The 22,063-nt window shown below is 38.7% G+C and overlaps 1 protein-coding gene across 3 annotated transcripts in view; it reads left to right on the forward strand.

Moving 5' to 3' along the window:
• Window positions 1-22,063, forward strand: part of GRID2 (glutamate ionotropic receptor delta type subunit 2) — a 1,428,484-nt gene that overhangs the window by 1,382,964 nt on the left and 23,457 nt on the right. For 2 of the 3 annotated variants that reach the window (XM_032400835.1, XM_032400836.1), the window contains exon 15: window positions 6,403-6,643. In XM_032400835.1, the coding sequence (XP_032256726.1) occupies window positions 6,403-6,643 (241 nt within the window). Of the gene's footprint in view, window positions 1-6,402; window positions 6,644-9,293; window positions 11,799-22,063 lie in introns of those variants that run through there. The other variant, XM_032400834.1, reaches the window with a different exon arrangement.

Consider the following 22,063-nt stretch of genomic DNA (forward strand, 5'->3'; position numbering starts at 1 on the left):
AAGCAAGGGCTCAATCTTTATTCCCAGGCCTCTCTGGCTCCCACGTGGTGTGAATGCTGAGTTGGAGCACATGGACCACTTTTGGAGCCCTCCGCAGTGAGTGACAAGGTGACATCACAGTAGTACCTGAAGGCTCAGGAATAGTCAGGGGCCGGATGAAGAAAATGGCAGAAGCTGAGAAAGGTGTACAGTGCCCCACAGGCCAGCAGAGAGGAGTCCACAAGCCCTAAGGGAGCTGAGAAAGACATTAGCCAACGTTAGCGGACTTAAAGCCTCTGCCCACTTCAGCAATAGTCACCGATCAGTATCTAAGGGCTGAACCCATCACACATAAAAGGAGAGCGGCCAGAGCCATCCAAGGACCAGCAAGAAGCCCGCAGCTCCCTCCCCACAAGCCTCCCTTGAAGCCCCCCAACTCCAACGTAGCGGGTATAATGTCGTCCTTTATAAATTCTGATGCTATCTTGGAAAAAAGCAAGGAAAAGGGGAGGAATTAGAAGGATTGAGTAATTCTTGAGCTAAAGCTAGAGACATGTTAAATTATTAGATCAGATTAAATTTTAAATCATATTGAGCTAATTTTAGTTTTGTTCCCACTTCTCAGCAGGCCCAGTCCTCCTGAGGAAGATCAATTAAGTTATGGAGAAAAGCTACATTTTCTTTGCACACCCAAATTGTAGTATGAATAAATTTGCACGCTACGATTACATTGTTTGGTTTAGAAGAAACCTATTGGTGACAATTTTACTCAGGGTCTAACAAATCTCTGAAACTAGAAGAGAGAGCTCTTCTCTAAATAGTTACATATCAGAGGCTGTGTGGGGTACCGGGGGAATGTGTTGGAAGACAGAACCGAATTCTAGCCCTAACTCGACAATTTACTTTTATTTAATTTTTATTTTTAATAAAAATAATTTTTATTTTTAATAAAAATAATTTTTATTTTTAATTTTTATTTATTTATTAATTAATATTTAATTTAATTTTATGTTAGTCACTAAAAAAGTCATCTCGTCTCTACAACAGTGCTTCCCAACAGATGTATCTTAGATGAGGTACTAGAACATTGCTGAAGTATTGGTCCCTTCAGCTCTCGAAACAGCCAAGGCAGAGCCTGGGGTGGCTGGAGCCCCGTGACTTTCATCTCAGGCTACCCCAGTGCGCTATATAAATTATTTTTTGTGGGTTGAATGTGATAATTTGGGGCGATTATCGTCCTATATGATTCCGTTTCTCCCCCATAGAATGAGCAGAGGGGGGAGTGGAGAGATTTGATGATGTCTTCTGTCATTTCCATTCTAGTAGTTGACACTTCTATGCGTGTGGAGAGAAAATTCCAATCGCAAAAAGAGTCACAGGAGCTCCTGCATACATGGCCTGAAAACAAAACTTCCTGTACTTAACGTTTTTAAACTCTTTGATTACCTCTAGATTTGTTCCCAGAAGAAACAACTGAAAAGTCAGGTGTCCTTTTTCTCAGTTAACCAGTATCGTTTTTACAGCTCAGCAGGGATTTACCTACGGGTAAGAAAATTAGAAAAGAATCTATAGACTGCAATAGTACTTAAAGGCAAAATTAAAGTTACCTGTGTGGGATCAGAAATTTGCATTCATCTTTCAGCAACCTGTTTTGTTATAAATAAATTAATTTGAAAATCAATTTCCAGAGCAATGATTAAGAAGGGTAATCAATAATTAGTGCATTTCTCACACATGAATGAGGCTGTTTTATCTTCAAAGTAAGTAAAAAGCTTTTCAGGATGAACACCTCAAACTTGTTGAATATTTTTATTTGAATATAAAAGAAGGATCTTCTGCTTCCCTACTCACTTGCCCTGAAATTTGCTCATTTATATCAATAAAGAATTCAATGCATGCAGAATTGATCTATTAGCCATTTTCAAGCTGAAGCTAGGTTTTATGGACTGCTAAGATTTTTCTGTTCAATGGGATGACAAATGTTTTAATACTTTTGGACAGAAAGAGGAAATGCAATGTTCTTGTCATTGAATCAATCATTCACTGATTCATCTGGGAATATAACTTTCCATTAAGTAACATGTACCAGAACAGGTCCAAAGAAAGAATGGTTGTCACACATGCTGATAATAATAATTCTAGCTTTTGAGTTGTCATAGGCTACTAAGTGCCAAGTAATGAGCGAGGGGCTTTTGTTTATGGCTTCATGAATTTTCACCCTGACGACTCTCAAAAGTGCTAGGTATTACTCTCATCACTCTGGAGTAAAAATGGCAGGAATTTTTCTGACAACACTCCACGAAGAGGTTTCACTCAACCAATTGTTCATCACGGTCTAATGTCCAACTTTCTTTCTAATAGTCTAAGTGTTTACAGCACCAAGAAATTTATACTTGAAACATTTCAAACCCACCAGTTCACTGTAATGGCAGGAATACATTGCTCTCTGTGAGTAAAGACTGCCATCTTGTGGAAATTGAAAATACAGCAAAAACAATCATTCCATGGAACTAAAAATCTGCGCACATTAAGAACTGTGCAACTAGATTCTTGCAATGTTATACACACACACACGCACACATCAGCACTGCTCATAATTAAATACAAAACTTTCCTTTAGGTATGATTCAAGTTTCATTTAAAGATGCCAGTGTTTTTGAACATTTGAAAAAATATATATATATTTATATCCTCATTTATTATATAAGGGCTCATCCAATTTGCCTTTAAGGCAGTGCATTAGATTTTGCTAAGCTTTTTTTAGCTAATACTTAAATAAGTTTTTGTTAAATATAAAAAGGAGCATGTAGTGACACTTTTCTAATGGAATTTCCAGGAGCATTAGATTCTGCAGCAAAAATTTATGGCAGAACTCTGAGCTTAGAAAATACTTTCATACCCTTCCAACACTTCTATTCCACCCACCCTGTATTCCTAGAATCTGTTGTGGGCTACTCACAGCTTGACTGGGAGGATCTTACGATCTAGCTGTTCTGTCTGTCCCCAAAAATGGGGTGTCCATGCAATGCCTCAGTTATCTGTGCTTCCTGGATCGACTATACATAAAGGCATCTTTGTGGTGTGAAGGCAAATGGAGAAGTCTGCTCACTTTTTCCCCATAGTAACTCCTACCCCCGAGCTTGCTGAACCTGAAAGTTCTACAATTAAACAAATTCTTTGGATTTAAGGCCCTTTACTCCTATTAGCATCAAAATGGGTGTTATAAAGTATGTGTGTATACGTCAATGATCATTTTTAAAACCAAATCATTCTTCAGGTGTAGAAATGATAAGGACACTCTGCGATACCAGATACCACTGAGGAGAAAGAGTAGGCAATCATTGGTTCCTGAATGAACATGGGAATGAATGAAAGAATAAACTAACATGAACTGAGGGCATTAAAAAGAAACAGTATCACAATGTTGCTTAGGCCATTTTGGCTGAATGTGCAGTTGTGGTTTAACATAAATTTCTTCCCCCAAAAAATACCTGGCATGATACCACTCTTTAAATATTTATTGAATGGATAGATGAATAGGAAGAAATGGAATAAGTTAGAAAATCTCATCAGTGACAAGAAAAAGTAGAATCTGAGGGCAGCGTCCATTTACCAAAAACCGTGTTGAGCATATTCAGTCAATAATTACTTGCCTGCTCTGTGTTAGGCAGTGTGGAAGATGGTGAGGACACATTCCAGAAAGGAGGACAGACATCACCACAAGTGATTTTTTTAAAGATTTTATTTACTTATTTGACAGGGAGAGACACAGTGAGAGAGGGAACACAGGCAGGGGGAGTGGGAGAGGGAGAAGCAGGCTTCCCGCCAAGCAGGGAGCCCAATGCAGGGCTCCATCCCAGGACCCTGGGATCATGACCTGAGCCGAAGGCAGACGCTTAATTGACTGAGCCACCTGGGCACCCCAAGAATATTATTTTTTTAGAGATGACTAAATTTTCCCTTCAAGGTATTCAAAGGTGTTCTGATTACCCAGTGCCTTTACGTAGGCAAATAGCTAATGGGTTTGCCAACATGATTTGCATACATTTGCAGATAGGCTAAGCAAGCAACTTCCATGCTGTGATTGAAGATTACAGATGTGTGTAATACCTAACACAGTGCTGCTGATTTCCACGAGTAGTTGTTCCTTTGGATGGAGGCACTATTTCTCAATGTATGTGTGCATGTATGTACGTATGTATGTATTTAGTGAGCTCTATGCGCAGTGTGGGGCTCAAACTCACGACCCTGAGATCAAGAATCGCATGCTCTACTGACTGAGCCAGCCAGGCGCCCCGTGGAGGCATTATTTCTCAAGTGTATTCCTCAAAACTCTAGCTCCACAAATTATTACTATGTATTAAAAAAATGAGGAAAAAAGAAGGAAAGTTAAATACCTTTGGGAAATGCCAAATTAAAATCATACAAGTTTTCTTTTCTACAGGTCTTCTTAGAGCCTTTAATACACTGACTTCTTTGTAAATTTCCAAGAGGGTGTTTCTCAAAGTTAATGACCACGGGACCCTTTTCTTGCAGAAGCTCCTCTAGGTACTAGTGTCCCATGGAACACACTTTTAGAAATTCTGGAAATACAAGTATCTTTGTCTGAGAAGAGGCAGGAATAAGGGTGAAATGTAATCCATCAATATTCATAATCACCTTGGTAAATTCAATTAATCAAATTAATTGCACTTCTTGAGCAGCACTCTGAAGCAACAAGCTTTAGACAGATCAAAATCGTAAGGAGAAGTCCAAGTTATAAGGGAAGCTCCAGTTCGATGTCCATCCTCGGGTGTCAGCTGGGGGTTCTGGGGGTGAGACTAAGTCTCCCCCACAGCCCTTAGGGCTGTTCTTACTCCTGTTTGAGTCAGGTTGAATGTTGACCCCACCCCTAGCCATTATCTTTAAGCTCAATCTTATCAACACAGGGATAACATGAAACAGATAAAAAGGTAATGCTCCACCCAAAGAGTATTTACTCCTTCCAAATGACATCATTCTTCTCTCTAAAGTTTTAAGCAGTCTCTCCCCAAGTAACCCAAGACCTAGGGCAAGAGGGGAAATATAGCTCCACATATCCTAAGGCTGACTATGTGCAAATTATAAGTCAAGTTAAAAACTCTTAGATAAATTATGTTCTGTCTTGTTACCTTGACAAATAGACCTTCATGCCCATAGGAGGTCAGGTCTGAGTTTCTAATTTGTGATAGTTTGGAGTATTGCCACTGACCTGGTGGCCCAGGAAGACGGTCCGTGGGCCCCTCTCTTCCACCTCCAGCTCTGTCCTGCACAGTGAAGGATCGCCCACACAAAGATGTACACCCCTGAGGTCATACATCTGAGCTCAGTCCACACTCTCTAAACACTGGTCCAGACACCTGCGATGCCCTTGCGGCTGTGAGGTCTGCCCTCGGAGGAAATGTGGGGACAAGTTTTCCCCGGTGCTGGAGGAGCTTTCTGAAGTGTTGGGGTGGGAAATCCTAGGGATCCCTGAGGATGGTGCACACTCTGGACAAGCTCACGGCCTTGGCCCTGACCATTCTCACCCTGCGAGAGGGGGCACACCTGGGGGAGGGCCGGAGGTAGGCAGGTCTCAGGTAAAGCCTAAAGAGTATTTGAAAATGAGAATAAAACCTCTGCGAAAAATCACACTTTAAAAAAGCTGCAGCTTTGCAACTAGCCCCAGACTCGGAGTTAAAAAAAAAAAAAAGACGAAGAAGGGTATTTCTTATTTGAATTTAACTACTTCTAAAAGCCTCTGGTCAACTTTTCTTCTTGTTCTCCAAGGTAAGATTATTTTCCCTTTTGGCATTAAAAGGGAAACTACATCAGTTGTGTGAAAAACCAAAAATGATGTATTTTATCAACTTCAAACTTGTCCCGGGGCTTTCTCCCACACTGTGTTAAATAATAGAAGACTTTTTAATTGAATTTCTTTGTGTGTAGCATATGCTGGGCGACATTATGCCAGCATCTTGCTCTAAGCAGCAAAACGTCCTTCATAAAAGCATTAAGATCCAGAGCGTCATTCCGCATGGAGGGAGGGAACACAGAACTGCAACAGCTTGAAACCACATAAAAACGGTGCCTCTGAAATGTAATTGTAAAAACACATTGAAACAAAGTTGGGGGGGGGGATGATACTTAGAGAACAAAATCAAAAAAAAAAAAGAAGAAGAGGAAGGAAGGGGGGAGCAAGAGAGGATACAGAAGGAGGAGAGGAAACCCTGTGGCACAACTCTGTCTATAATATCAAAGCAATAACGTTTTCAGCGTCCTGGCATTCCATCTGCAGGCTAATCTATATGTTCATTTCCCCTTGACAGCCACCATCCTTTAGCGGTGGGATTATAAATGGATGTGTTGTGGACCGAAGCAGTAACGATGTCTGCACTGACACATGGCTGTGTTCTTTACCCCAAGGATCCTGGAGCTTCAGCAGAATGGTGACATGGACATCCTGAAGCACAAATGGTGGCCAAAGAATGGCCAGTGTGACCTGTACTCCTCTGTGGACACAAAGCAGAAAGGAGGTGCCCTGGATATAAAGAGCTTTGCAGGAGTCTTTTGTATCCTGGCGGCTGGAATTGTCCTCTCCTGCTTTATAGCCATGCTGGAGACGTGGTGGAACAAGAGGAAAGGCTCCCGGGTCCCATCGAAAGAGGTACTTGATTGAGAGCTTCTGGCGCTCAGTTGAGCCAATAAGCGGGTGGTCTTTCCCAGGAGGGTAATCAGCAGGAAGAGGATATTGGGCTGGGGGTGGTCCTTGTTTCTTCTTTCTTGGAATATTGAAAATGAATTATTGATGAAATATAAAAATCGATAATGCCAATACCAATGACCATTTTAAGACATCCCAGATATGTGAAGCAGAGATTTGCAGTGCTTGCAAAGACTGATCATTTCACGTGCCATCAAGGGCTTTAAGATTCTGCCAGATCTCAAGGTAGACTTTCATTCAGTGATTTTCTTAAAGGCTGTGATTCCCTTGACCAGTTCACAGAGATGCTTGTCATCTTATTTCAATAAGTTGTTTAACTTATAGGTAAATTATTGGTATCTCTAAGCCTCAGCTGAAGAAATACAGTGCTGTAGGAACATAACCAGAATTTGTCTCTTCACTACCAGCGGCTCCTTCCCTCTATCGGTATGTGGACCTATAGAAGGGATCATATGTTTTTAGCTCTTTGATGGCTCTAAGCTTAATGAATCCAAAGTGTGGAATCATCTAGAGTTAAATTTTTAATAAAATTAAATTAAAATTTTTTCAGAGATCTGAAAGAATAATTGCAGAGTTACACATAATATCTCTTTGAAAGTGGCATGTGCCTTGTTTTCATCAAAAATTATGGAATTTACAAATCAGCAGAGAAAATGTGAAGTTAAAATAAATTACTTGATTAATTTATCATATTTCTACTGGACCAAAAGGTGAAAATTTTTTAAATAATGAAATCATATTCATTCACTAAAGCTTCACAAAATGAAATGGAAAATGACTTGAATTTGCTACATGATTTGATCTGCTGGATAGTTTCAAAGGACAGTTTTAAACTTTCTGTTAGACTTTGGCTAACTGAGGGTTAGAGCAAATCCTGAGAAGATCTGCTTTAATGCACAAATAAAAATGACTTCTCAACGTTCATATGAATTTTTACATATTAATATATTCTTTCAAACAGATCTTTTTCTAAAGTAATCTGAGAATTCCTTTCTACCGCCTTGTATGCAAAATTGATCAGCAGCATTTATAAGGAAAAGCTTGGCTTACCAAAGATAAAACTTAGCTTCCTACCTATCTGAATGATCATACATTCTAAATTAGTAGAGTATGAACTAAAAATTAAGCAGGGTTCACTGTAGTGTTTTCTTTATGGAATAAGCTCCTGGTTTTTCTATTGACATTGATTCAGTGCAAAAGACCACATTAATGCAACATTATAGCTGAGATTTCATATTCTAAAAAATCTGGAAATTAAGGACTCCCCAAGCTCCTTATATTTTGAATTACTATATATGATATTAAATTTTTGCATTATTATATCTGTTGATGGATGACTACATTATAGTTGCTGTGGGAACCATAAAATTACATCTCTCAACCCTCTAAAGTCTCAGTGATAATATTGTATTAATGGATATTTTTTATTGGATTTTGAAATGAAAAAGGAGAAGGAAAAACCGTGATGCACATCAAAATATTTTTCACTGAGGAGCACTACAATAGCACAATGAAAAAAATACATACTCCATTCTAACTCATGACAGCTAATCCAGATCTATGAACAAATATTTTCTCTTCTTATGATTAATAGGTATTTTTAAATCCTCATGAATTTAATTTATTGAACTTGGCTATAAATATGACTGATAGGAGACAATTTTTTTTTTCTTGCCAGTTTTATTTTTCAAACGTTGGGCTTTCATGCTCACTTTAAGTGAAAATCCTGAAAGATTTATGAATTGGTTTCAGCACCAGAAATCTGAGATTTTCCTTCCTTTTCCTTTATTAAGTACCTTCTTACTAAGACTCCATTAGCATAGCTCAAAGCATCTTTGATTTAGAGGCCATTTAGCATAAACCTGGCCCTAGACCAAAGTTGTCATTCGCAGGTCATGACTTGAAGGGGTCTCTAAAGGTCTTGCTGACCTCACAATATTGCCTCATTCAGGTACTAAATAGATTGAGTGTATGACATCCCTCAATTAGAAATGGATTCTTTTGTGTTGAATGTTGTTCTTTCTGAATAATCTCACATCTCTCTGGCCTGAAGAGAAATAACACTTTAACAGTCACTAACACTTTAGTGTGAACTAGCATATCGTATCACTTATCTCCAAGAATGGAAAGTTAAGGTTAGGAGGGAATAGGAGAAAAGAACAGAAATCCAACTTGGAAGGAGACACTCTGAAAAAGGAGAAAGCACGTGGAAAGAAGAGGTGTGGAGGGGGACTGAGTAGTTAAAACCGTATTTTTTGTTTGTACAGATTTGCCTGGGTCTGTCTCTGATCTCATAGAAGGCAATCACCCATCTACTGCTCCCCTACTTTTGTAGTTGCATGTGACATATATAGAACTTTTAGTGCAAGAAAATTATTTATTATAGATAACCTTATCTCAGAGTCATATTTGTACCCCCAGAACCTAGAGCAATGCCTGGCTCATATTAGGTGCTCAATAGGTATTTGTTAAATGAATAAACCCCAAAGTTCAGTTAATCACATATCATGTTTGCTGAACTACTTTTTTTTTTTTTTTTAACCATGGAAGCTAGTACTGATGAGAACCTTATCTTCTTTTTCTTCATCTCCAGGATGACAAGGAAATTGACCTGGAGCACCTCCATAGACGTGTAAATAGCTTGTGCACAGATGACGACAGCCCCCATAAACAGTTTTCCACCTCGTCAATTGACTTGACCCCTCTGGACATTGACACTTTGCCAACACGACAAGCACTGGAGCAAATCAGTGATTTCAGGAACACTCATATCACCACAACAACCTTTATCCCAGAGCAGATCCAGACTCTTAGCCGCACACTGTCAGCTAAAGCTGCCTCTGGTTTCGCTTTTGGCAACGTGCCTGAGCACCGAACTGGCCCATTTAGGCACAGGGCACCTAATGGGGGCTTTTTCAGGAGTCCTATAAAAACAATGTCATCTATTCCTTATCAACCAACTCCTACCCTGGGGCTCAATCTGGGTAATGATCCAGACCGAGGCACCTCCATATGAGCATCCAACAAAATCTCTTCACTGTTTCTTTTGTAGGACTCCCTCTGCAAGGAGCAACTATAAAATTGTGGGACTAACATGGATGTAACACTTAAAAAAAAAAAAAATCAGGATTATTAGTAACAATTATAGTTCTTTCTCTCCACCTTCTCCCTCTTCTCTCTCTTCTATTTCTTTCTCTTTTTCCCTCTCTTTCTGTACATTTCCCTCCACTTTTTTTCATTACTCAACTTGTTCCCCCAGAATATAGTATACTAGGATCCTATTAGTCCGCTTTTCATATACTGTACTTCAAGTATAGGAAATGTGCACTGAGTATACTAAAAGTATATGCAGGATTAATTTTACATAAAGGCCTCTTACGTAACATTTCTCTATTTTTAAAAATATAATTGCAATAACTTCAGTCTTTTTACATTCTTCTGCTGCATCCATACAACGCTCCACTGTTGTTGAGTGTCCTTTAACTGTGGACCAAAGGCAACCCCTGCAGTGTTTATAAAATAATTTAAAGACCATTCAGGCCACATAATATGAGAATGCAATTTTGTAGGATTACAAAAAAGCCATTAATATGCCAGTCAAGACTACAGTTAAAACTACTCTCGCACTGCAACAGTGCATATGACCTTTATGTGATTGTACAGTATTAAAAGTTTTTTCTTATGTACAGTAAACTTTATCATATGGCAGAAGCCTCTATTGTGTTAAAGAAATTAGTATCTCATCTATATATACATATATATGCACCTATATAATGTGTATATATATTAAAGGGCGGCCATTGCTATTGCAATTCATTTAATAAAGCTTTAGTTTAAAAAAAAAAAGCATTGTATACAGGAACTATGTATAGTGCAGGGGGTCTTTTCAGTTAGAAAAGGCAGGTTGCTTTAATGTTCTTCTGACTCGTATTGTTTGCCAACAGAGAATATTTTATACTTTTGTTATTAAAACATCCAGGGCGATTTAGTATTTGTTCCTAGATGTAACTCCTTTGAGTAGGTTTTGCATTTGTTACTCAGCAGTGTATAAAGCTAACCTTGATAATTTTACTTTTAATGAATTATCTAAATGGAAAATGCTATTAGCCGGACCACGTCCACAGCAGCACATAGAGCTCTAGAAGAGTTGAAACGTAGATCATTGAAGGTTAATAAATTCTCTTCCAAAGCAGAAAGCCAATCGATACAGCTGTAGTTGGGGAGAGGTGGGAGCCCTTACGAAATATTGATGTGGCCTTAATTACTGTCCTACATTATCCTAAAGAAGAAAATATAATGATCATACTGGGCTCTCGACTTAACCCTGCCCCCCCGCCTTTTTATTCAGTTCTATTTGGAGGAGTTATGTATTTTTTACATTAGTGCCAAGTGTATAGGAGGATGACAGCAAAAACAGTGCCTCTTTGTGCACGATCCTTTTAAAGTAGCATTCTTACCTGTTAGAAATAGAGAATGAACTTTGTTTGTAATCCTTAAATCAAAATGTGGTAAGTAGGAAGCAAGAACTTATCCTGTGTTTTTACGCAGCCATACACTTATTTTAATCTAATTCATTCCGTAGCTAGGATTGATATAGGAATCAACCTATGTGATTTGCTTTAGGAGAAATTAAAAGGTATATTCTTAAGGTATATTATATTTTGATGCTAATTCTGTTCTGGGGAGCATCTTGTACTGTCACTGTTTTTGTACTAAATCTTCAAATATTGTCTACTGTGTAAGGCAGAAAATTTTCTTATCATGCAAAAACCATTTTGTTTCCAGGGTAACAAGTACCTAAGTGCATGCACGACTTGTTTTCCCTTGTAACATTCATGATCTCATTCACAACACTGATTTTAAAACAAAACAAAAAAAAATTCTTTACAACAAGCTATATAGGGACATACCAGATGTTGCAGTGATTTTAGCTATCAACAAACTGTTAACCATGTACAATATTTAAAATAGGCCTATTTTGATGTATTGCCTATTATACGAATACACAAAACACTTTTTGGAGGCCTCAGTTATGAGTGGCAGAGCTTTCTGTGTATAATTTGTCTAAATAATTTGTCTAATAAAAATGTTTTCTAAACTTGCTCTCATACCATTGAAGTCTTAACTATAAAATTTGACGATGCTTACTCTCTCACAAAACGAACTGAATTTTTCTAAAAAATTATCTTGAGTTAATTAAAGCATAAAACACATGAAGTTTTACTAGCAGAACTATGCCGAAAGGAGTGGCTCTCTAAAAACAATACTGTGTGTGTGTCTTAAACCAATGAAAGACTGCCTTTCTGCTATTTGAAACAATTGGAACCAACAATATATTTGTTTTTCTTCACATATATTTATATTTGTGATGTCTCTGTGAGTACTTTTTTGGGAGAGAGTTATCCTGATTCATGTAAACAATGCAACCATTATAAGAATAGCAGGATGATGGTTTGTTACATCAAAGAAAGGAGGAGAGAAAGAAAGAAAGAAAGGAAAGAAAGAAAGAAAGAAAGAAAGAAAGAAAGAAAGAAAGAAAGAAAGAAAGAAAGAAAGAAAGAAAGAAAGAAAGAAGGAAGGAAGGAAGGAAGGAAGGAAGGAGGGAAGGAAAGAAAGAAAGAAAGAAAGAAGGAAGGAAGGAAGGAAGGAAGGAAGGAAGGAAGGAAGGAAAGAAAGAAAGAAAGAAAGAAAGAAAGAAAGAAAGAAAGAAAGAAAGAAAGAAAGAAAGAAAAGAAAGAAAAAAAGAAAGAAAGAAAGAAAAGAAAAGAAAAAGGAAATGAAGGGTAATTAAACTTAGAATTTATGTATTAATGATTGTTTTGCTGTTAGGGAAATACTCATCATGTTGAATCTATTAATTTGAAAATTAATTGACTTCAAGATTATTTCTAATACAGTGTTACTTTCCTCATTTGAACAATATTTTTGTCTAGCATTTAACTCACTCAGTGAATATATATCTGAAAACATATTTAATTAGATTAAAACCTTTGCTGATCTAAAATTCTATTAAAAGTGATTTTTTTATAAATGTTGGAACTATGATGAACTATACAGATCTAGACTCTCTCTCTGGTTTTGCAAATAAGGGAACATAAGATGCTAAGAAGCTGTGACTTCCCAGATGTTTGACAATCTAACACTTAAAACTGGGTCCTTTTTAATTATTATTATTTAACGCTGCCATGCTTCAGTCATATCCACAGGTCCTCATGGGTTTAAATGCAGGGACGGCTCAGGGACAATGCCTCCACCCGGTCCTCTCCCCAAGCCTAGGCTACAAATCTCTAGGAACCTTCCCTCCTGTCTGCGGCCAACTAAAGCACCTGAATCAACCGCTCCTTTCACAGATGGGAAAGTGAACACCTCAGGCTACTTCCCCAAAGTCAGAGCATGAGGCAGACCTCAGGCCAGATCCAGCTTCTCTCTAGTGCTACTTCCTTTAGCCCACTGTCCTCCTGGTTCGCACCACTTACGCCAAACTTGCTATTTTGAAACCAGACGAATACCTTATATCCATGTAATTTTATTCTACTCAGATGTTGAAATTTTTCCTTCGGTGAATCATTAAGAGAACTGGTTGTCACTTTCAACCACATCAGAACTTATGCACAGGTTTTGGCTCAGTCATACATTAGAAGATTATAAGGCCTCCTTTCTTCCCTCATACATATCAAGCTACATACAGGCAATTTGTTGTTTTCATAATTATGTTATTTTTCATCTCTCTTAATTTGGGATTGGTTGTCAACTGAATAAATACTTTAAAAAATAGACTTTGCTGAACGCTACTTTGCTTCATCAATTAAAAAGAAAAAAAAAATATGAGAAGATCCACAATGCCTTCCAAGCCACACGATTGGATAACAAATTATTAGTATTTTATAATCAGAAATTTGGAGTGGAGAAACACATTCGGGACTATTGAGTATAGTAAGTGAGGCAGAGCTAAGAACTTCTGTACTGGTAAACGCAGGTTTTATGCTTATATATACATCTCATGATAACTGACAAAATATAATGGTCTCACTAAAAATTGACTTCCTTCTAGAATGTTTTATTTCTAAAAACAAATCCTATTTCCAATCTTTGTGATCAGATATTAATAAAAGGCTAACAAGTATGGCCATAGTTATCAGTTCAACAAATTGTAGTAAATACCCTCTCATGAAGTAGCATATGAGCTCCCTTGGGCGGAAACGACTTACCTAGCATTGAAAAATCAGGAAATAAAGTTTGTTAGATTTGATAGACTTAATTCTATTATTTGTTTATTTATTTATTATTTTATTCTATTAGTGTTCGCTCAAAACCTATTTTGTGAAAGCCACTGCGCTAAGCAATTACACATGGCACAGATGAATATATATGCTTAAAAATGGGTCTGGATGTGTTCTAATGCCCAGTTCTTTCCTTGTCCCACATCAACATGCAAGATACAGAGACCACCTTACAGACTTTCTGAGGAAGCGGAATGAGTCTCTCCAAGCCAGTGCAGTCCTCTTTGGCCGTGGCCATTCCAACTCACTGGGGCAAGCCATCCTGGCAGTTCTCATGGGCTAATAGAATCTATCTGCTTAGATTCAGATCACCTCCACAAAGAAGACTTGGAGATTTCCCAAGATGCCAGACCATGAGGCCAACTTTTCAGAAATGTGAAAATTCCCATAAGCTCAGGCAAACTATTAACTAACCCCTCCTCCTTATCAATACCTGCGTACCAATCAGAGACTGACTCCTACCTTCAGATGTCCATGTCAGGATGATACAGACCACAGTAACTCATTTTCTGTCCCTGCAGGTCTAATCACTTGTGATAGAGCTCCTCGGTGTTTAAATTTGCTTCACAGGGATTACACAGTGAATCCTTTTCAGGCTACTTTTCAACTTTCATCAACTTTTATTTATACTGCAACTAAGATCCCGAGCCACCTTTCCTGTCATCTAAGACACAGGATACAGTGGGACCTATGAGCCTGAGGAATAGATAGCAGGGTTTTACAGGTTGCCAAATCAGGACAACAGCCTCCAACCCACACAACTTCCAGAAGAGTAGAAACCTCCCGGTTTTGCTCCATGCGTGGAGCTCCACAGAGGCACAGAACAATTACACCACATAAGATTCACCCTCCCATGGGGATAGAAACAGACTAAAGGAGAAGTTGCTCGTTTTCTCACCTGAATTTCCCAAATTTCCTTTGTTTCAATCATTCTCATTTGTTTTATTCCCATGTAATCTTAGTAACAAAGCAAAAATCGTTCAAATTTCAGTAATATATTTTCATTATCTAAAAGCTTTCCTGGACTTGTTATTACACACAAGATAAGACCAAGTGTCACCTCTTGACTAATTTTGCACATTTCCTAGAGTTTCCTCAGAGTGGAGGGAGAAAAAAACTGGTTGTGTGATTTAGACACGTCATTACCTGTGTCATGTGTAGGCCTGGCTATCTGACCTTTGGGAGGAATGGAGGCCTGGTTTCCCTTTGGGGAAGCCTATTGGTTCCCGCCTCAGAACTGGCAGAATGTTTCAAAAGTCTCAAACGACCTGTGATGAAATGGAAAATTCACACCATTTTCAGGATGACATTAATTCTCCTTAATTAAAAACTAATGAAGCTTTCATAACAGCTGTTTTAGAAGGAGAAACATATCACAAAATCAAAAAATGATACAACATCAGAGCTAGACAGGGATGAGAAACAGTGCTTTTAATGAATGCTTTGCCTGCCAGAAGATTTGAAATGTGAGTAAGCGGCACACTTTGGTTTTTAAAAATGTTGTGTCTGATTTTTAAATTGGTGCTACTGAAAATTTTTAGGAATTAAGTAGCAGACACCTGTGGCTATTTTTCATTCTTAAAAATCGGACATCACTATTAAAAAACAAAAAACAACTTGTTTATTCACTACACAAAAGATTCATGATGGGGGCCTTTGAGAATTAGTTTCTCTAATGTGTAATAAATAAGATTCAATTTGCAAAAGTTTAAGTGATATAAGACTTTTCAGGATCAGCCACTTCCTAGAGCAAGGGGCACCTCTATCTACTTGACACTTACGATGTAATGTTTAATTCCTCTCCAAAATTACATTAAAGTTGACTTTCAAATTAATGCTAGGCCTCTATTAATACCTGTTTATAAAAGGTAGCTATAAGATATGTCTAAAAAAAACACACACACACACTAAAATTAAGTTGAAAATAAAGGCATCACATATCCAGCTCATTTAATTTGACCTTATTATTCTAGAAAGAGTTATTGAATGCCTAATATGTTCAAGTACTTCCATAAACAATGTTAAGGAGAGCTCTGGACATTAGTTGCTACATGAGTTATAGTCATGTCGTATATCTAATTGACATAATTGACATTAGATACCAAATGCAGAACTCTCATTCACATATGATCTTTTTTAATGAGTACAGTACTTCTTACTGTACTTACTTACAAATGAACATATTAAAAATAAAAATAAAAAATAACTAAGCAGTGTAGCAAGAGATACATGTAATGGGGACTTCCAGCCTCACTTCTGCATGACTAAGCATTTAAAATTTATTGTTCACTCACTCAGATTTCCCCATGGAAATATCATGGTAAAACTGTTCATAAACCGAGCAACAAGTATATAAAATCACTCCTCGTGTGTAACCTCCATTTTTTGGCATGTCCAATTAACATGGTAAGTCCTATAAAATAATTCAATCGCCAACAATTAATATATTTTAATTAATTCTTTTTCATCATTATTAAATGACATTTTTAATTCTTACTCCACAATCATGATTATGTGTCTCTTTTAAAAAAAAAAAAACTAGTATTAGTACATATACATAAACCTTAGTAACACTGAAGAGCGATTATTAAGAATAAAACAATCACGGGGCGCCTGGGTGGCTCAGTTGGTTAAGCGACTGCCTTCGGCTCAGGTCATGATCCTGGAGTCCCTGGATCGAGTCCCGCATCGGGCTCCCTGCTCGGCAGGGAACCTGCTTCTCCCTCTGACCCTCCCCCCTCTCATGTGCTCTCTCTCTCATTCTCTCTGTCTCAAATAAATAAATAAAATCTTTAAAAAAAAAAAAAAGAATAAAACAATCACACAAGATCAATCAGTCCATTGACTAACAGTTTTCGAGCACCTACTATGAGCAAGGCACCGTAGGACAGAGATTTCCTAACTGGTATGCCAAGGCACACTCCTGAGCCAACAGGGGTCCAAGGGTGCTGAGGTATTGACCCTATCATGTCTCAGGGTGGTGAGGTGAGCCCCTGGTCTGGAATTCTGTCCATGAGCATTTCTAGTCATTTACACCTGGCCTTTCTTCAGAAAGCTCCTGAAGTTGGAGAAACAAAATAGAAACTTTTGAAAAGTTAAATACAAAGTCATAGTTTAAATAACATCAGAAGGCAAGAATATAAATTATATCATGATGCAGAATGTATTCCATTACCAAGTTAGTTGATAGAGAAAATATTCTATGAGAAGAGAAGAAGAAGGCAGCCTAGCATGGGATGGTTTCCCAGAATAAGAGGAAATTTAGCCTAATCACAGAGACTACGGAAAGGTCAGGGGAATGCAAAAGGGCTTCCAAGTGCAAGGAAGGCACAAAGATGGGAAAGAGTGTTCGGAGGATCAGTAGCCCACGATGTCTGGAATATGGGTTTCATGTCAGGAAGTAGCAGATAGTAAAGCTCAGGTGAGACCGTGGAAAGCCTGTAGGCTGGGCTCAAGAGATTGCACTAGACGCTGTTCATCCATTCATTCCTTCATTCATGTAGTCAACAGATGTTCACTGAGCTCTTGCTATGTGCAAAACACTATTCTAGATGCTGGGGACACACAGTAAACAAGACTCCCTGCCTTCATGGAGTTTACAATCAGTTGGAGGAGACAGTAAACGGGATAAATAAGTGAGGTATATAATCGATTAGCTGATAAGTGCTATAGAGAAAAACAAAAAGGAGTGGGAAGCCTGGAGTAAGAGTAGGCATTTCCTATTTTAAATAAGGTGCCCATGAGCGGCCTCACTGATCAGTTGACATTTGACTGAAGTCTTCAAAAGAGGGAGGGAGTTAGCCCTGTCGCTATCTGAGGAGAGAACATTCCAGACTTTGAAAACAGCTAGTACCAGGCCTCTGAGGTGGGACTGTGCTGGGCACGTTTGAAGAACAGGAAGAAGATCCATGTGGCCGGACCACATTGAGGGGTGAGAGAGAGAGCTCAGGAAGGTAACACGAGGCCCAACTTATAAGGCTTTATAGGATGCTATAAGAGCCCAGAAACCATCAGAGTGGTTTGAACAAAGTGGAATGCCTGTTACTAGATCCAGCAGATTGATTATAAAGCCAGATGTAAATCAAACTTGGGATCCGAAGTGCTGCCACTTTCCCACCCTCCCTTGGGCCTAAATATTTGCCACCATTTTGAGTGTTATGGGAGAGTGGCGTGGAGTGCTAGTCGCTGGCCATGCCTCCATTTGAATTTCAGCCCTCGAACCATCAGAGAGAGACTGAAACCTGGCTACTGTTCACAGAGGCTCACAAGCATGAGATGTATGGAGACTGCCAGCGTGGGCAAGAGGGAGCCACTGAAGATTTTTACCAAAGGAGAAACATGCTCTTAAAGGGGTGGTTTAAAAAGATCCAGCTGGTAGTAACTCATAGAATGCAGTGGAAAAGAGGCCAATTGAAAGCCTTGTGCAATAATTCAGGCATGATCTGAACTTCTGCGATAGCCCAAAAAGGAAAAAAAGATACAGATGGTAGATGCGTTTTGAAGGGACAGTAGAGAGAACCTGAAGATTAACTGAATGCAGACTGTAAAAGAGAAAAAGAAACCAAATATGACTGATTTTTCAAATTCAGATGGTAGAAAAGTAGAAATAATCTTACCAAAACGTGCTAAAGTCAGAAGAATATGTTGTTTTATTCTTTTTTTTTTTTTTTCTTAAATTGGGGGTTAAGGAGAAGAAATCATAGAATTGAGAATTGTTTATTTTCCATCATTAGGAGTCTACATGAGGGATTCGGAATGAATGGGGGGGAGGGGTTATCCAGAGTCCATGATTTTTAAACTGTGCTCCCCAGATTCCAGAGGGTTTTCCTCGGGGTTTATGGGGGTGCTGCTCAGCGGAGGTGAGGCTCACTGGGCCTCAGTCAGACCAGCTCTGTTTTGATCTCTTCATGTATCTCACTTATAGTTCTGATTTCCCTCACCTCCGAATAGCACGTCCTGACAGATGACCACAACCTCAACTCCAGCGTGTTCTGAGGCAGTCCACTAGCACATTCAACAATTTTAATTGTCCGTTTGATTATTCTTCCTTACAGCTGGTCTTCGTATTGTGTTGAAAGTTGCCCCCTACTGGTTCTTTGAAATGCTGCAGAGCAAGCCTCATCCCTTTTTCTCACGTGAGGTTTATCCTGTTTCCCACATAGTGAATACTCAGAATTGACCAAACTGTCCTGTGATATGGTGATAGTGATTCAGATCGCATAACTGGGCTTGAAATACACCCAATATCTCCAATGTCCTTAAAGGAGAGAATGAGCTAGAGCAGAGTCCCCTTGCAGTAGGCTTTACTAAAATGACCACAGAGCAGACATACTGAATAGAAAGCCGAAAAAAAAAAAAAAATGTTTTCAACACAGACTTGTCTTATAAAAGGAACAAATTAAAATTAGCCCAATTGTTACAAACACCTGCTATGTGAAAGCCAGTATACTTGGGGCTATAAGTCAAACCAAAAACCTGTGGAACTAATGTGTTTGGTTCTTGTAATTGCTGTGTGCTTTTAGTTCTGAGTCTATGTCCGCTCGAGAGTTCAGAAGGCATCCACTAACACAGTTAAGAGTATTATATGAGAATCAAAAGGTAGGTCTGAAATACTCATCATCACCAATCTTATCCTCTGAGAGTTTAAGAAGTTAGATCTCACCAAGCAGGCCATCAAAAAGGCTACTTGGATTTTGTTCTGGATGTTGTCTGTCAGCTTTAACTGTCTCTCAACACTGAGGTGATGATAATGGTTCACTTTTAAAAGGTCAAAGATGATTTCCCAATTCTAAGGGAAAAATGTCATATATCAAATACAAAACAAGAAATAAGTAGCATGCGCCTTTATGAATTGAGAATAACTTTGATAAAACCTGCTTTTCAAATTGTGTGAGAATACAATCACTTGCAATTTACTCTTGCCCCAGAATCTCACTTTTAAAATATAAGCCACACACATACACAGAACTAATCTTTCTTTTCCTATAAAAGATATAGCACCCAAATTGTGTACACATGTTGTACTGAATATCTACACAAGATAAAAATTTCAAGGTAGTTTGCAGAGTCACACATTTCTGAATTGCACTTCATAAAATATATGGCATATACCCTCAGCTAGAATTATTTCAAGTGCAGGGACTTTAATCCAGTCTCATCTGAAGATGTAAGTTGCCAATTTCTGCTTTAATTCTTGTCCTTTACAAGCCAATATCTATGTTCTTCTAAATGTAACAACCATGGGGAGGGAGGGCATGTTGACCATATGCCAGGCACAGTGCTTGGTACTACCTACATGGTTCACTTGATTCTCATAACCTCTCTGTAAATTTGCTATTACTGATACTAATCGAACAGTTTAAAAACAAAAAAACCTGTCTCTAGAAAGTTAAGTCATTTGGCCAAGGTCATCCAAATAGTATGTGACCAAAACGGAATTCAAACCCACATGTCTCTCCCTCAGAAACTCATGTTCTTTCCATCCCAACAGGCTGCTCCTGACATCAAAGAGAGATGGAAGGTAAAAGGCCCTTTTATAGCCCTTCATTGCTGCAAGAGGCTTTGAACACTATGGGGATCCATAAAGATCAGCTGGTCCTCACCAGCTGACTATATTTTTGATACAAAAACTACAAGTGGTGAATAAAATATTCAAAAAGATGAATATAAATGATGCATGCATCATAGTCGCTTAGAAAACATAAACAGATTCTGATACTCCACCGGATTAGCATCTGCTGCAGACACTGCTTGAAGACCAGCAAACCTGCTGGTCCTGCTGTGGTCTTCATCTCTGCCAGTGATGTCAGCGATCTTTCGGTCTTCTTCCCCGCTTTCTTAGCATCCCTCTAATGGATCCGTTGGAAGAACAAAGCCCTGTTGAGTCACCTCACATATCTCTCTCCTACCTGACCCCCTTTTGTCCAACCTCACTGCTACCAGACAAGTTTAAACACATGTCAGCTTCTGTGGGAAAACATGACAAGCTTCACTCTCTTCCAGCACACATCCCTCCGAACATCTTACTAGGTGATCTTGCTACATTACTTCTCAAGTCACTTCCCAGGTCACTGCATGATTTCATTTTTTTCCCATGGTATTTCTATGGTCCGCTAACCAATGACGAAGCACCTTAGCCAAGAATCCCTTCTGGCAGGAAGTACTAAGGCAGCCTTCACAGAAAGCAATATTTAAGCCAAGGAGGTAGGATTTTGACAATGAGAAATATGAATGTGCACTATAACAGCTATGTGCAAAGAGGAAATGGGAAAATATAATGGACAAGTTTGGGGCCAGGAATAAGGCTATTCAGCTTGAAAGAGAAGGTCCTATGGAGACAGATAGAAGATAAGGTGAGAGCCAGTTGGTTGATGCATTCAACAATTACATTTTGAGAGTCCATCATACAGGTATATACACATATATCTCCACACATGCCAAGATGCTAGGCATGCAGAACATAGAAACATGAACATGCAAGATCTCAAAGCTATTACGGAGGAGATGTCCTGCATACGCATAACTACAACGTAAGGCAAAGCAAACAAGTGCTACAACATAGTATAGGAATTGAAGGGAGAGATGGTACTCTTCCAGGTATCCTTTTATGGAAATACGGTGATTTGATTTTATTTTTTTTAAGATTTTTAGTTATTTATTTGACAGAGAGAGCGAGCACAAGAAAGGGAGCAATCCGCAGAGGCAGAGGGAGAAGCAGGCTCCCCACTGAGCCTGGAGCCCAATGCGGGGCTCGATCCCAGGACCCTGGGATCATGACCTGAGCCAAAGGCAGACGCTTACTGACTGAGCCACCCAGGCGCCCCAAAATACAGTGATTATAAATGATACATAATAAGTACTTTAAAAAGTCTATAGTGTTTTGAGAATTCAGAGAAAAGCAAGACCTTTCTTCACCAGGGTGATAAAATGTCTTTGTGGAGAAGATGGCGTAGGAACTAGATTTAACAAGGAGTATAATTTCCAAAGATACAGCATAAGGGAAAAAACATTTTTAGGCCAAGGGCAAGATATGGTCTAACTCACAGAGGAGGAAAGCACAAAGCATATTTGAGAAAAATCAAAT

Source organism: Phoca vitulina, unplaced genomic scaffold, assembly GCF_004348235.1.
Source record: "Phoca vitulina isolate PV1807 unplaced genomic scaffold, GSC_HSeal_1.0 scaffold3, whole genome shotgun sequence".
NCBI classification, from domain to species: domain Eukaryota; kingdom Metazoa; phylum Chordata; class Mammalia; order Carnivora; family Phocidae; genus Phoca; species Phoca vitulina.